This window comes from Pseudophryne corroboree, chromosome 11 (assembly GCF_028390025.1).
Source record: "Pseudophryne corroboree isolate aPseCor3 chromosome 11, aPseCor3.hap2, whole genome shotgun sequence".
NCBI lineage: Eukaryota > Metazoa > Chordata > Amphibia > Anura > Myobatrachidae > Pseudophryne > Pseudophryne corroboree.
Window position 1 is genome coordinate 338,960,670 of NC_086454.1, and position 17,390 is coordinate 338,978,059.

General features: G+C 48.7%; 1 protein-coding gene across 2 annotated transcripts in view; it reads left to right on the forward strand.

Annotated features, from left to right (window-relative positions):
- HYDIN (HYDIN axonemal central pair apparatus protein) overlaps positions 1-17,390 on the forward strand; it is a 478,199-nt gene that overhangs the window by 416,709 nt on the left and 44,100 nt on the right. For both annotated transcript variants that reach the window (XM_063945857.1, XM_063945858.1), the window contains one exon: positions 106-327. In XM_063945857.1, coding sequence (XP_063801927.1) covers positions 106-327 — 222 coding nt within the window. The remainder of the gene's footprint in view (positions 1-105; positions 328-17,390) is intronic.

Here is a 17,390-nt window from a genome sequence, read left to right on the forward strand (position 1 = left end):
ATGATAGCGGTGACCCGTTGTCCTGTGCGATACACTGAACCGGATGTTACCCCGTCTACCAGAGCTCTCTGCTGCAGTTATTAACACTCCCTTCTCTCTGGACAGGTGGATATTAACGATCGCTCCAGTCTGCAGTTCCAGGTCATAAATAGCGGACAGTTCTCCTTCAGCTTTTCTTGTGTACTGTCCGCACCTCAGGGGCTGCAGGAATTTCTGACCCTCTCCCAGAGCAGCGGCTGTCTGGTCCCTGGACAACAAGCACAAGTGGCTTTTACCTTCTGTCCTACCAGGAAATGTACTGTGAGGGACACTCAGCTGACCATAAAGGTCCGTAACTAACCTGATCACAGTGACTACATTTGTGTATTAGACAATGTAATATCTGAACCAGGACTATGGCACATTGTGAGTAGGAATGCTGCCTGTGACCTAGTGGGCTTAGAGTAACTCTTACTGTACATGACTGGATTATGTTACCCTCTACGACTGGCTGGAATAATTCATTTCTGTAGCCCTAGGCCATGAGTTGCTATTCAGAGGTTGCCCACTGGCATTCATATGCTGCATCTATCACCTGCTGTATTCCTCGTCCTTGCCTAGTTACCACCTGACTGGCATCTGCATCAAGCTTTCACTTCATATCATATATTACTCTCTACGGTAGTGCATTGTCTCCATACTGCGTATGGGTCAGCATGACCGGAGTACCTACTGCGTGTGGGTCAGCGGGATCGGAATACATACTGCGTGTGGGTCAGAGGGAGCAGAATATATGCTCCGTGTGGGTCAGCAGGAGCGGAATACATACTGCGTGTGGGTCAGCGGGTGAGGAATACATACTGCGTGTGGGTCAGAGGGAGCGGAATACATACTGTGTGTGGGTCAGAGGGAGCGGAATACATACTGTGTGTGGGTCAGAGGGAGCGGAATACGTACTGCGTGTGGGTCAGAGGGAGCGGAATAGATACTCCGTGTGGATCAGCGGGAGCGGAATACATACTGCGTGTGGGGCAGCTGTAGCAGAATACATACTCCGTGTTGGTCAGAGGGAGCAGAATACATACTCCGTGTGGGTCAGAGGGAGCAGAATACATACTCCGTGTGGGTCAGAGGGAGCAGAATACATACTGCGTGTGGGTCAGAGGGAGCAGAATACATACTGCGTGTGGGTCAGAGGGAGCGGAATACATACTCCGTGTGGCTCATAGGGAGCGGAATACATACTCCGTGTGGGTCAGCGGGTGAGGAATACATACTGCGTGTGGGTCAGAGGGAGCGGAATACATACTGTGTGTGGGTCAGAGGGAGCGGAATACATACTGTGTGTGGGTCAGAGGGAGAGGAATACATACTCCGTGTGGGTCAGCGGGTGAGGAATACATACTGCGTGTGGGTCAGAGGGAGCGGAATACATACTGTGTGTGGGTCAGAGGAAGCGGAATACATACTGCGTGTGGGTCAGAGGGAGCGGAATAGATACTGCGTGTGGGTCAGCGGGAGCGGAATACATACTGCGTGTGGGGCAGAGGGAGTGGAATACATGCTCCGTGTGGGTCAGCAGGAGCGGAATACATACTGCGTGTGGGTCAGAGGGAGCGGAATACATACTGCGTGTGGGTCAGAGGGAGCGGAATACATACTGCGTGTGGGTCAGAGGGAGCGGAATACATGCTCCGTGTGGGTCAGCAGGAGCGGAATACATACTGCGTGTGGGTCAGAGGGAGCGGAATACATACTGCGTGTGGGTCAGAGGGAGCGGAATACATACTGTGTGTGGGTCAGAGGGAGCGGAATACATACTGTGTGTGGGTCAGCGGGTGAGGAATACATACTGCGTGTGGGTCAGAGGGAGCGGAATACATACTGTGTGTGGGTCAGAGGGAGCGGAATACATACTGCGTGTGGATCAGAGGGAGCAGAATAGATACTGCGTGTGGGTCAGCGGGAGCGGAATACATACTGCGTGTGGGGCAGCTGTAGCAGAATACATACTCCGTGTGGGTCAGAGGGAGCAGAATACTGCGTGTGGGTCAGAGGGAGTGGAATACATACTCCGTGTGGGTCAGAGGGAGCAGAATACATACTGCGTGTGGGGCAGAGGGAGCGGAATACATACTTCATGTGGGTCAGAGGGAGCAGAATAAATATTGCATGTGGGACAGAGGGAGCGGAATACATACTGCGTGTGGGTCAGTGGGAGCGGAATACATACTGCGTGTGGGTCAGCTGTAGCAGAATACATACTCCGTGTGGGTCAGAGGGAGCAGAATACATACTGTGTGTGGGTCAGGGGGAGCGGAATACATACTGTGTGTGGGGCAGAGGGAGCGGAATATGTACTGCATGTGGGGCAGAGGGAGCGGAATACATACTGCGTGTGGGTCAGTGGGAGCGGAATACATACTGCATGTGGGGCAGAGGGAACGGAATACATACTGCGTGTGGGGCAGAGGGAGCGAAATGGATACTGCATGTGGGTCAGAGGGAGCGGAATACATACTGCATTTGGGGCAAAGGGAGCGGAATACGTACTGCGTGTGGGTCAGAGGGAGCGGAATACATACTGCGTGTGGGTCAGAGGGAGCGGAAAACATACTGTGTGTGGGGCAGAGGGAGTGGAATACGTACTGCATGTGGGGCAGAGGGAGCGCAATACATACTGCGTGTGGGTCAGAGGGAGCGGAATACATACTGTGTGTGGGGCAGAGGGAGCGGAACACATACTGTGTGTGGGTCAGAGGGAGCGGAATACATACTGTGTGTTGGGCAGAGGGAGCGAAATACGTACTGCGTGTGGGGCAAAGGGAGCGGAATACATACTGCGTGTGGGTCAGAGGGAGCGGAATACATACTGTGTGTGGGTCAGAGGGAGCGGAATACACAATGTGTGTGGGGCAGAGGGAGCGGAATACATACTGCGTGTGGGTCAGCGGGAGCGGAATACATACTGCGTGTGGGTCAGAGTGACAGAGGGAGCGGAATACGTACTGCGTGTGGGTCAGAGGGAGCGGAATACGTACTGCGTGTGGGTCAGAGGGAGCGGTACATACTACGTGTGGGTCAGAGGGAGCGGAATACATGCTGCGTGTGGGGCAGAGGGAACGGAATACATCCTGCGTGTGGGGCAGAGGGAGCGGAATACATACTGCGTGTGGGGCAGAGGGAGTGGAATACATACTGCGTGTGGGGCAGAGGGAGCGGAATACATACTGCGTGTGGGGCAGAGGGAGTGGAATACATACTGCGTGTGGGGCAGAGGGAGCGGAATATGTACTTCGCGTGGGTCAAAGGGAGCGGAATACATACTGCACATGGGTCAGAGGGAGCGGAATACATACAGCGTGTGAGTCAGAGGGAGCGGAATACATACTCCATGTGGGTCAGAGGGAGCGGTATATATACTGCGTGTGGGTCAGAAGGAGCGGAATACGTACTTCGCGTGGGTCAGAGGGGGCGGAATACATACTGCGCGTGGGTCAGAGGGAGCGGAATACATACTGCGCGTGGGTCAGAGGGAGCGGAATACGTACTGCGTGTGGGTCAGAGGGAGCGGAATACGTACTGCGTGTGGGTCAGAGGGAGCGGAATACGTACTCCGTGTGGATCAGAGGGAGCGGAATACATACTCCTTGTGGGTCAGAGGGAGCGGAATACATACTCCGTGTGGGTCAGAGGGATCGGTATATATACTGCGTGTGGGTCAGAGGGAGCGGAATACATACTGCGTGTGGGGCAGAGGGAGCGGAATACATCCTGCGTGTGGGGCAGAGGGAACGGAATACATACTGCGTGTGGGGCAGAGGGAGCGGAATACATACTCCATGTGGGTCAGAGGGAGCGGAATACATACTCCGTGTGGGTCAGAGGGAGCGGTATATATACTGCGTGTGGGTCAGAGGGAGCGGTATATATACTGCGTGTGGGTCAGAGTGAGCGGTATATATACTGCGTGTGGGTCAGAGGGAGCGGAATACATATTGCATGTGGGTCAGAGGGAGCGGAATACATACTGCGTGTGGGGCAGAGGGAGCGGAATACATACTGCATGTGAGTCAGAGGGAGCGGAATACATACTCCGTGTGGGTCAGAGGGAGCGGAATACATACTCCGTGTGGGTCAGAGGGAGCGGTATATATACTGCGTGTGGGTCAGAGGGAGCGGAATACATACTGCGTGTGGGTCAGAGGGAGCGGAATACATACTGCGTGTGGGGCAGAGGGAGCGGAATACATACTGCGTGTGGGTCAGAGGGAGTGGAATACATACTGCGTGTGAGTCAGAGGGAGCGGAATACATACTGCGTGTGGGTCAGTGGGAGCGGAATACATACTGCGTGTGGGTCAGAGGGAGCGGAATACATACTGCGTGTGGGTCAGCGGGAGCGGAATACATACTGCGTGTGGGGCAGAGGGAGCGGAATACATACTGCGTGTGGGGCAGAGGGAGCGGAATACATACTGCGTGTGGGTCAGAGGGAGTGGAATACATACTGCGTGTGGGTCAGCGGGAGCGGAATACATACTGCGTGTGGGGCAGCGGGAGCGGAATACATACTGCGTGTGGGTCAGAGGGAGCGGAATACATACTGCGTGTGGGGCAGCGGGAGCGGAATACATACTGCGTGTGGGGCAGAGGGAGCGGAATACATACTGCGTGTGGGGCAGAGGGAATGGAATACGTACTGCGTGTGGGGCAGAGGGAGCGGAATACGTACTGCGTGTGGGGCAGAGGTAGCGGAATACGTACTGCGTGTGGGTCAGAGGGAGCGGAATACATACTGCGTGTGGGTCAGAGGGAGCGGAATACATACTGCGTGTGGGTCAGAGGGAGCGGAATACATACTGCGTGTGGGTCAGAGGGAGCGGAATACATACTGCGTGTGGGTCAGAGGGAGTGGAATACATACTGCGTGTGGGTCAGAGGGAGCGGAATACATACTGCGTGTGGGTCAGGGGGAGCGGAATACATACTGCGTGTGGGTCAGAGGGAGCGGAATACATACTGCGTGTGGGTCAGCGGGAGCGGAATACATACTCCGTGTGGGGCAGAGGGAGCGGAATACATACTGCGCGTGGGTCAGAGGGAGCGGAATACATACTCCGCGTGGGTCAGAGGGAGCGGAATACATACTCCGCGTGGGTCAGAGGGAGCGGAATACATACTGCGTGTGGGTCAGAGGGAGCGGAATACATAATGTGTGTGGGGCAGAGGGAGCGGAATACATACTGCGTGTGGGTCAGCGGGAGCGGAATACATACTGCGTGTGGGGCAGAGGGAGCGGAATACATACTGCGTGTGGGGCAGAGGGAGCGGAATACATACTGCGTGTGGGGCAGAGGGAGCGGAATACATACTGCGTGTGGGTCAGCGGTAGCAGAGTACATACTCCTCGTGGGCCATCCTGTAACTATACATGGAGTATACTTAGTGCGAACCTAAATCAGGGTAAGGAGGCGGATGTAATATTTTTAGACTTTGCAAAAGCTTTCGATACAGTACCTCACATGAGACTCACATACAATTTAAGAACTGGGGCTAGGGAGCACAGTATGCACTTGGGTTAGAAATTGGTTAGATAATAGGGAGCAGCGCATGGTGGTAAATGGAACTTTTTCAGTTTGGACTGAAGTGCTAAGTGGTGTGCCACAAGGGTCTGTACTTGGACCACTATTGTTCAACATATTCATTAACGATCTAGCAGTAGATCTAGAGAGCATGGTGTCAATTTTGACAGATGACACCAAACTGTGAAAGGTTCTAAATACGGAGGGTCTTCAGAACGACTTAGTTAAACTGGAAGCATGGGCAGCAAAATGGAAAATGCGGTTCAGTATAGACAAATGTAAGGTAATGCACTTTGATAGCAAGAGCAAAAATAACACCTACATACTAAATGGGGAGAAACTAGGGGATTCTGTACTGGAAAAAGATTTAGGTGTTCACATAGATAGCAAACTAAGCGGCAGCACCCAAAGTAGGATTGCAGCAAAGAAGGCAAACAAGGTACTAGCATGTATAAAGCGGGGAATTGATGCAAGGGATAAGAGTGTTATACTCCCATTATATAAATCCCTAGTGAGGCCACATCTCGAATACTGTGCACAATTATGGGCACCATAGCATAAAAAGGATATTCTGGAGCTCGAAAAAGTTCAGAGACGGGCGACCAAATTGATTCAGGGGATGGAGACGCCAGAATACAAGAAAAGGCTTGTTAGGCTGGGCATGTTTACACTGGAAAAAAATGGATTTTAATACCTACCGGTAAGTCCCTTTCTCGTAGTCCATAAAGGATACTGGGGTCTTAGTATGATGGGGTATAGTTGGGGTACAAAGGAGCCGGTACACTTTAAATTTCTTCAACTGGGTGTGCTGGCTCTTCCCCTCTATGCCCCCTTCTACAGTCAGTATAGGTAAAACTGTGCCCAAAGGAGAATGGACATACTTGAGAGAAGGAACATGACAACAATGAGTGGTGAGATTCGCACACCAGCACACCAATAACATAAAACAACCATCAACGGCTGGTAACAAAACAACAATAGCTGAACCTACAGACAAGTCAACGCACTGAGGCAGGCGCCCAGTATCCCTTATCGTCTACGAGAAAGGGATTTACTACAGGTATTAAAATCCTGTTTTCTCTAGCATCTATAAGGGATACTGGGGTCTTAGTACGATAGGGACGTTCCAAAGCTTCCAGAACGGGCTGGAATGTGCCGTGACGTCTGCAGCATCGCCTGCCCAAACTGGGTATCCTCTTTGGCCAGGGTTTCAAACTTGTAGAACTTCACAAAAGTGTTTTTGCCCGACCAGGTAGCAGCTCGGCATAATTGCAAGACCGAGACTTCCCGGGCAGCCGCCCAGGAAGACCCCACCAATCTTGTAGAGTGGGCCTTCAGAGACTGTGGAACAGGTAAGGCTGCCGACACATAGGCCTGTTGGATAGTCAGCCTAATGCAACGAGCAATGGACTGCTTAGAAGCAGGGCAACTGTTTTTCTGCGCATCATAGAGCACAAACAGGGAATCCGTCTTTCTTATCCGAGCCGTCCGTTTGATATAAATCTTCAAGGCTCGCACAGCATCCAACGACTCCGGAGGAGCAGAAGTGCCAGAACCAGATGGAACAACAATTGGTTGATTCAGGTGGGATGCAGAGACAACCTTCGACAGGAACTGCTGCTTATTCCTGAGCTCTGCTCTGTCCTCGTAAAAGACCAAGTAGGGACTTTTACACGAAAGGGCCCCCAATTCTGAAACACGCCTAGCAGGAGCCAGGGCCAGTAACATCACTGTTTTCATGTGAGGTACTTGTCTTCTACCGTCATCAAAGGTTCAAACCAAGAGGACTGTAGAAAATCCAACACCACCTTCAAATTCCAGGGTGCTGTGGGCAGCACAAAAGGAGGTTGTATGTGAAGTACCCCTTGTAAGAAGGTCTGAACTTCAGGTAACACTGCCAATTTCTTCAAGAAGAAAATAGAGAGAGCTGAAATCTGGACCTTAGTAGAACCCAGACGTAAGCCCTTATCCACACCAGCTTGCAGGAAATGTAAGAAACGTTCCAAGTGAAACTCTGCAGGTGGATACGTGCGTTCCTCGCACCAAGAGACATATCTTCTCCAGATATGATGATAGTGTTTTGACGTCACAGGTTTTCTGGCCTGAACCACAGTTGCAATAACCTTTTTGGAAAGGCCTTTGTGAGCTAGGATGTTCCGCTCAACCTACATGCTGTCAAACGAAGTCACTGTAAGTCCGGGTGGACAAACAGTTCTTGTTGAAGATGATCTCTTCTCATAGGCAGAGGCCAAGGGTCTTTGACAGACATGTCCAGAAGATCCGCGTACCACGCCTTCCGAGGCTAATTCGGGGCCGTCAAAATTGCCTGGACTCTTTGATTCCTGATTCGCTTTAGCACCCTTGGGAGCAATGGAATCGGGGGAAACAGGTAGACCAGCCAGTAAGGCCAAGGCGACGTTAGTGCATCTATTGCCCTGAGGGTCCATGGTTCATGAGCAATAACAGCGAAACTTCTTGTGGAGTCGAGAAGCCGTCATGTCTATTTGTGGGCAGCCCCACAGGTTGATGATCTGCTGAAACACCTGTTGGTGGAGACCCCACTCACCCGGGTGGAGATCATGATGACTCAGGAAATCTGCTTCCCAGTTGTCCACACCTGGAATGAAGATTGCGGACATTGCTCTTGCATTTCTTTCTGCCCAGAGGAGCATCTTTGACACTTCTCGCATGCAGGCTCTGATATTTCTCCCTTCTTGTCAATTTATGTAAGCCACCGCCGAGGCGTTGTCCAACTGAACCTGGATCGCTTGATCCTTGAGTAGAGGAGAGGCCTGAAGTAGAGCATTGTAGATCAGCCGAAGTTTCAGAATGTTGATTGGAAGCAGGGCTTTGTGGGCTGACCATCTGTCCTGTAACTGAGCCCCTTGGGTGACAGCTCCCCATCCTCTTAGACTCGCATCTGTCGTGAGGAGGATCCGATCCTGAATCCCGAAACTTCGACCTTTCATCCAGTAGGTTTGAGGACTGTAGCCACCACAGGAGGGAAATCCTGGCCTGAGGTGACAGACGTATTATCCATTGCATCTGAAGAAGTGAGCCGGACCACTTGCTCAGGAGATCCAATTGAAATGCTCTGGCATGGAACCTTCCGTAATGGATCGCCTCGTATGAGGCTACCATTTTCCCCAACAATCTTATGCAAAGATGGATGGATATTCGAGTAGGCCGTAGAACCATTCGGACCATCTCCTGGAGTGTTCTTGCTCTGTCCTCTTGGAGGAACACTTCCTGAGCCACAGTATCCAGAAACATTCCCAGGAACAGGAGCCGCTGAGAAGGCTCCAGGTGGGACTTCTGTAAATTGAGGATCCACCCATGGTGTGACAGAAGCTGAATAGCGTGTTCTATATGGAGCAATAGAAGCTCCCTGGATCTCGCCTTTATCAAGAGATCGTCCAGGTAAGGGACAATATTGACCCCCTGGAGCTGGAACATCATCTCCGCCATTACCTTCGTGAAAACCCTCGGAGCTGTGGATAGGCCGAAGGGTAGCGCTTGGAACTGGTAGTGATCGTTCAGCAGGGCAAACCGCAGGTAAGCCTGGTGAGGCGGCCAAATCGGGATATGGAGATAGGCGGCCTTTATATCCAGTGAGACTATGAACTCCCGTTCTTCAGGACCCGCAATCACTGCTCGCAAGGATTCCGTCTTGAACTTGAAAACCTTTAGGTAAGGGTTCAAGGATTTTAAATTCAGAATAGGCATTACCGAACCTTCCGGTTTCGGTACCACAAACAGATTGGAGTAGTAACCCTTTCCCTGTTGTTGTAGTGGCACTGGAACAATGACTTGGTACTGCACCAACTTTAGGATGGCCTATTTCAGCATAACTCGGATATCCTCCAAAACTGGTAAGCTTGATTTGAAAAAACGTTGGGGAGGAGCGCTGTTGAACTCCAGCTTGTAGCCCTGAGAAATTAGGTCCTTTACCCAGGCATCCTGGCAGGAGCTCTCCCAGATGTGGCTGAAGTGACGTAGTCGAGCTCCCACCTCGAGATACCCTCGGCGTGGGTGGGCACCGTCATGCTGAGGCCTTACTGGAAGCTGAACTGGTGCTCTGTTCCTGAGAACCTGAGGTTGCTGTTTTTCTTGTCTTACCTCTGGTGCCTCTCGTCGCATTGGAGGCATCTCTGGCTCTAGATCTAAATCTGGTAGTCCGAAAGGACTGGGTGGACGGCCCCAGGTAGGGACGTCTAGCCAGCGGGGGAAATGTGGATTTCACAGCAGTAACCTTAGAAAATCCACATATCCAACTCAACCCCGAATAGCCACTCCCCTGAGAAGGGAAGAGACTCCACACTGCGCTTAGAATCGTCTGTCCTCTATCCACTGACGCAGCCACAGGGCTCTGCGTGCTGACACTGCCATGGCAGAAGTCCTAGCATTAAGAGCACCTATTTCCTTGAGAGAATCACATAGGACGCGTGCAGTGTCTTGGATGTGTTTTATGAGGGTCACCGTAGTGACCAGGGGCATAACCCCCATAAGCCCCCCTTGAATCTGAGTCGCCCATGTATGAATGGCATGTGACATCTAGCAACCCGAAAGCACAGGTCTTTATGATACGCCAGTCGCTGTGTAAATAGACTTTAGTGTAGTCTCTATCTTCCTATCCCCAGGATCCTTTAGCGTAAAGGAGCTAGGTGCTGGTAGTATAACCTTTTTTGAGAGGCGGGAGACTGATACGTCTACGGCTGGGTGTTCTTCCCAATTTTTCCTACCTTCTGGTGTAAATGGCAAAGTGTGCAAAAACCGTTTTGTAACCTGATATTTTATTTCAGGATTTTTCTAGGCTTGCTTAAATATGTCATCTAGCTCCAGAGAAGCGGGGAAAGTGACAGAGTTTTTTGTGTGCTAGGAAAAACGAGTGCGGTACTGCAGTGTCTTCCAAAGGGATTTTTAATACATCCCGGATAGCAAAAATGAGGGACTAAATACCCTGGGCAGAAGTAGAATCCTTTGTATTAGGTTCTAATTCCTCCCCTTCTCCTGTACTTCTTCCTCAGATTGTCATCTACCTTAGCAGCCAGGTCTGCGACAGCCTGCTGCAGCTGTTGTGTCTTCTGAGTATTAGCAGTGAGCTGTTATGGCACCAAGTCAGGATGGCTCCTGACCCTCCCTCCCAGTCTCCTCACCAACTTGCGAAGGCTGACTGCATTGTTCCCATGATGTGGAACCAGCTGTAGAGGGAGAGAATCTGGTGTGACATACACTGAACAATTGGTGTTTGACCATGTTTACAGTAAACAACTCTCACACACACCGACCAGGTACAATAGCAAGTCTACCCTTACTGTATGTGAGGAGACTTAGAGTGAGAGAGGGACAGCACACCCAAGCCGGTCAGACTCCGTAAATCTGCAGGCTGTATATATATATATATATATATATATATATCAACAAAGAAAAAAGGTTTCCCCAGGGAGCTGGTGGTATTCTTTGGTATGTCAAAAATATTTTCACTTGTACAATAAAATAGTCATAAGAAATAGACTTATTTATTTTTATAAAACACAGTAAAAATGAGCTGTATCACAGTATGTCCAAAATGACAGTCAATGTTTCATACAGATATTGATGTTGGTAACAATTCATTTCAGTCACATATCAACATGATGATTAATCCTCCTTGAAGAAATGACAAAATCGCTGTCTTAACCCAACGCGTTTCGTCCTACAGACTTCATCAGGGGTATTTTATTTATAATAAAAAAATCACAGTATGAACAAGCAACTTAGCGTGTCTTCAAAAGGCAAATAAAAACACTTAAAAAGTGATATCGAACTCGATTTCACCACATGGGATATCAATTCAACCGATTATTAGATGTGACTCATTTTATGCTTATCCACTGAACCCCACTTGGTTTGGAGGTTTCTAAGAGCAATAGTATTGGAACCAATTAAATTGGAAACAGCTCGTAGAGCAGCTTTCCACTAAATCACATCAAACTGTGGACAGAAAACCGTAATCGTACATTTGTGGAGTTCACTGCTGCAATTTAGTCATGGCACCAAGTCAGGATGGCTCCTGACCCTCCCTCCCAGTCTCCTCACCAACTTGTGAAGGCTGACTGCATTGTTCCCATGATGTGGAACCATCTGTAGAGGGAGAGAATCTGGTGTGACATACACTGAACAATTGGTGTTTGACCATGTTTACAGTAAACAACTCTCACACACACAGACAAGGTACAATAGCAAGTCTACCCTTACTGTATGTGAGGAGACTTAGAGTGAGAGAGGGACAGCACACCCAAGCCTGTCAGACTCCGTAAATCTGCAGGCTGTATATATATATATATATATATATATATATATATCAGTAAAAACCGGATTTCTTGTCCTTTTCAGGACACTAGTTTGTGTACAATAGCGGCTCTCCCCGTTTTATACCCCTGTACCAGTTTCCTGTGTATCCTGGAGTAGCTGTGTGACCTTGCTGCTGCAGCTCTAACCAGAGGAAGGCGTCAAAATGCTGCTGGTTCCGCTCTGAGGAAGCTCCGCCCCCTGTAATGGCGCCGGAGCTATGTAGATATTTATAGTGGCAAAGCCTCCTAATTTTCACCACCGCTGCCAGTGTACACAGGGGGGCTATAGTGGGTCCCGTAAGCCGCCCTTGCAATTGTGCCACACCAAGAACCGGGGCAACCCCTAGAGGGGCCCACGGTTTGTACTCACCACTCTTCTCACCTTCAGGCTTTGTTAGGGGTGCGTGGCGTGCTGCGATTGCGTTCGCCAAGGCGCAATGCCCTGCGGTACCAACAACCTCTCAGGACGGTGGTCCTGCAGCGGGGAAGCGGCTCTGACGCCAGAAGAGACCGGTAACCGTCCCCCCCTAACTCCCACAGTGCAGGTATGCTGTTGCCCAACCGAAAATAACAAAGTTTAAAATATAGTAACGGATTATATAATTAGCGTGTGTTACAAGCCTCGTTTCCAGCTCTGTCTGACTTCTCATCACCCCGGTGATTGCTGCCAGTGAGCGGCTCCTCTGCTAGAATGAGCGCTGTCCTTCCCCTGTCTGACTGCTATTGGGAGAGGAGTGACTGACTATTTGGCAGTGAGGACCGAGAGGTAATCACAGGAGGGTGAAACCTGTCCTGTACAAATCACTGAGTGACTGAGGATGTACCACGGACAGGAGCAGATATTACATCTCACCCTAGAGATCATCTACCTGCTGACTGGGGAGGGTTGCACAGTGGTGAAGTAGACATCCGGTGACTGTGTGACACCCAGCAGACACTTGTGGGTGTCGGGAGGACAGAGCAGGACCCAGAGCCCCATCACGGTGCCTCCACCTCACTCACTGATACATGAGGGAGACAATGCACTCACTGATACATGAGGGAGACAATGAGCAGAAGATCCTGGAACTCACAAACAAGATCATTCAGCTGCCTGCTGGAGAGGTTCCTGTAAGGTGTGAGGATGTCACTGTCTATCTCTCCATGGAGGAGGGGGAGTATATAGAGGAACACAAGGGTCTGTATAAGGACTTGATGATGGAGAATCACCGGCCCCTCACATCACTGGATGGGTCCAGCAACAGAGATACCCCAGAGAGATGTCCTCGTCCTCTGTATTCCCAGGATTGTACAGAGGTTAATCACAGAATCCCACAGGAGGATCAGGGTGAAGGTCTGACTGATATTAAGACAAAAGATATAGAGGAAGAAGAGACACGTGACTGATAATAATGCAGAAGATACAGAGGGAGAAGAAGAGATGTATGTGACTGACAATAAGTCAGAAGATACAGAGGGAGAAGAAGAGACATATGTGACTGATAATAAGACAGAAGATACAGAGAGGGAGAAGACGAGACACATGTGGCTAATAATAAGACAGAAGATACAGAGGGAGAAGAAGAGACGTATGTGACTGATAATGCAGAAGATACAGAGGAAGAAGAAGAGATGTATGTGACTAATAATAAGACAGAAGATATAGAGGGAGAAGAAGAGACGTATGTGACTGATAATGCAGAAGATACAGAGGAAGAAGAAGAGATGTATGTGACTAATAATAAGACAGAAGATATAGAGGGAGAAGAAGAGACGTATGTGACTGATAATAATGCAGAAGATATAGAGGGAGAAGAAGAGATGTATGTGACTAATAATAAGACAGAAGATACAGAGGGAGAAGAAGAGACGTATGTGACTGATAATAATGCAGTAGATATAGAGGGAGAAGAAGAGATGTATGTGACTAATAATAAGTCAGAAGATATAGAGGAAGAAGAAGAGATGTATGTGACTAATAATAAGTCAGAAGATACAGAGGGAGAAGAAGAGACATATGTGACTAATAATAAGACAGAAGATATAGAGGGAGAAGAGACGTATGTGACTGATAATGCAGAAGATATAGAGGGAGAAGAAGAGATGTATGTGACTGATAATAAGTCAGAATATATAGAGGAAGGAGAAGAGACGTATGTGACTGATTATAAGGGAGAAGATATAGAGGGAGAAGAAGAGATGTATGTGACTAATAATAAGTCAGAAGATACAGAGGGAGAAGACGAGACACATGTGGCTAATAATAAGACAGAAGATACAGAGGGAGAAGAAGAGACGTATGTGACTGATAATAATGCAGAAGATACAGAGGGAGAAGACGAGACATATATGACTGATAATAAGACAGAAGATACAGAGGAAGAAGAAGAGATGTATGTGACTGATAATGCAGAAGATATAGAGGAAGAAGAAGAGATGTATGTGACTAATAATAAGACAGAAGATATAGAGGGAGAAGAAGAGACGTATGTGACTGATAATAATGCAGAAGATACAGAGGGAGAAGAAGAGACGTATGTGACTAATAATAAGTCAGAAGATACAGAGGAAGAAGAAGAGACACATGACTGATAATAATGCAGAAGATACAGAGGGAGAAGAAGAGACGTATGTGACTAATAATAAGTCAGAAGATATAGAGGAAGAAGAAGAGACACATGACTGATAATAATGCAGAAGATACAGAGGGAGAAGAAGAGACGTATGTGACTAATAATAAGTCAGAAGATACAGAGGAAGAAGAAGAGACACATGACATAATAATGCAGAAGATACAGAGGAAGAAGAAGAGATGTATGTGACTGATAATAATGCAGAAGATACAGAGGGAGAAGAAGAGATGTATGTGACTAATAATAACTCAGAAGATATAGAGGAAGAAGAAGAGACACGTGACTGATTATAAGGGAGAAGAACAGTTGGAGACATTCCACAGAAGTTATGGTCAGCATAAAAGAAACCTTTCAGGGAACGACACAAGCTATTTTAATGTGTCTGCTGAAAGGACAAGTGATTTGGTATTGACCGGCTGAAAGATCCCTATTGGAAAAGTTCCACTGGTGGACTTTAATGATATAATCCGTTACTACTCTATATCCAGCGCTGCGTGCTCACTGTTTCTGTTTCTATGTTGTGCTGATTGCTGTGGGTGTACACCTGCAGTGAGACTAGCCGCAGGTTCTGAAGCGCAGAAAAAAGCAGTGTTTTCATTTTATTTCATTCAAAGTTTAAAATAAACTGAAGAAAAAAATCCTCTGGAGCTCCAGAGTGTGCATCCTCTCCTGAGGGCACTTTTTTATAAACTGGCAGTAGGATGGGGCATAGAGGGCAGGAGCTAGCACACTCAGTTGAAGAAATTTAAAGTGCACCGGCTCCTTTGGACCCCATCTATACCCCATCGTACTAAGACTCCAGTATCCCTTATGGATGCTAGAGAAAAGGAGATTAAGAAGGGACATGATTAACATTTACAAATATACAAGGGTTCAATACACAGAGCTAGCGGGGGATTTATTTTTGGTAGATCATCACAAAGGACACGTGGACACGCCCTTAGGTTAGAGAGGAGATTTCACACACAAAGACAGAAAGGTTTCTTCACATTAAGGACAAGGTGGTCATTCCGAGTTGAAGAAAGGGATGCTCTGCGCTCCAAGAATCACTTGAGGTTAATTGATTGATTAATTAATTAAGTGCAGTCTAGCAGGGAGAATAATTGACTCAATGCAACTCTCTTTGAAAAATAGATAATTTTATCAGAATATTATGTGAAACAGACACACAGCTTGAAGAAACAATTGATATATATAAAGCAGGTTAAAAAGAAACAAAAGTTGCAACTTCTTAAATGCACATTGGAAAGTAATAATAAACTGTCTCAGGGATGTGCTAGTTAAGACAGCATACAATAGAACTGAGTTAAAATTCAGACAAGGACAAAGCTCTCTCTAAATTAAATGATTACTAATTAAAACGCTGGCGTTCCAGTGTAACATTAAATAATAAAGCTCCACAATGATTATAGAGTTATTTGAGGTATTCAAGCCGTAATAGTTACCACCGTGCTGGTTCCTGGATATTGCTACAGGGTCCTGTGTCCAACTGCACGTGGTGAGAAAAGGTGATATAATTATTGCCTCTAATAATGGATGTAGAGCGGACCCGCTGGTATTATGAAATCGCTGTTATAAGGGCTGTCAGTCATCAGCGGGATGTTGTTAAATGAAAAGCCTCACAGCGGAGGATGTCATCCGTTTGGCTGGTGGCAGCGGTGGATAACAATGGGGGTCATTCCGAGTTGTTCGCTCGCAAGCGGATTTTAGCAGATTTGCTCATGCTAAGCCGCCGCCTACTTGGAGTGAATCTTAGCATCTTAAAATTGCGAACGATGTATTAGCAATAATGCGATTACATACCTCGTAGCAGTTTCTGAGTAGCTCCAGACTTACTCGGCATCTGCAATCATTTTACTGCTTGTCGTTCCTGGTTTGACGTCACAAACACACCCAGCGTTCGCCCAGACACTCCCCCGTTTCTCCGGCCACTCCTGCGTTTTTTCTGGAAACGGTAGCGTTTTTTCCCACACGCCCATAAAACGGCCTTTTTCCGCCCAGTAACACCCATTTCCTGTCAATCACATTACGATCACCAGAACGATGAAAAAACCGTGAGTAAAAATCCTAACTGCATAGCAAATTTACTTGGCGCAGTCGCAGTGCGGAAATTGCGCATGCGCATTAAGCGAAAAATCGCTGCGATGCGAAGATTTTTACAGAGCGAACAACTCGGAATGACCCCCAATATGCCCGCAATTGGCCGGCGCTGTCTCAGCCTCACAGCGGGGGTCCGTGAATGTCCGATTCCCGGAGATAGTGCCCGGAAACAGCTATGCCGTAGACCAGGGGTGTCAAAGACCAGGCCCGCGGGCCAAATCCGGCCCGCCAGACCTCGTCTGATGGCCCGCGGTGCCGCCGCCATGAAACCCCCTTCTCCCGAGTGCCCAGCTCGGGGGGGGCGGGGTTTCGCGGAATGACGCGATTGCGTCGTGACGTCACGGCGCAAACGCGTCATTCAACGAAACCCCGTCGGAGGAGGGAGAAGGGAGCCGCGCAGACGAGGAGGGAGAGGCGGCTGAAGAGCGGCGAGAACCGCTTCAAATGTAAGTCAGCCCCTCTCCCTTCCTCTCTTTCTCTCTCTCTCCCTCCTTCCACCACCTGCCGCAATGTGTAAAATGGGGACCTGTGCCTGCCACAATGTGTAAAATGGGGACCTGTGCCTGCCACAATGTGTAAAATGGGGACCTGTGCCTGCCACAATGTGTAAAATGGGGACCTGTACCTGCCGCTATGTGTAAAATGGGGACCTGTGCCTGCCACAATGTGTAAAATGGGGACCTGTGCCTGCCACAATGTGTAAAATGGGGACCTGTACCTGCCGCTATGTGTAAAATGGGGACCTGTGCCTGCCGCTATGTGTAAAATGGGGACCTGTACCT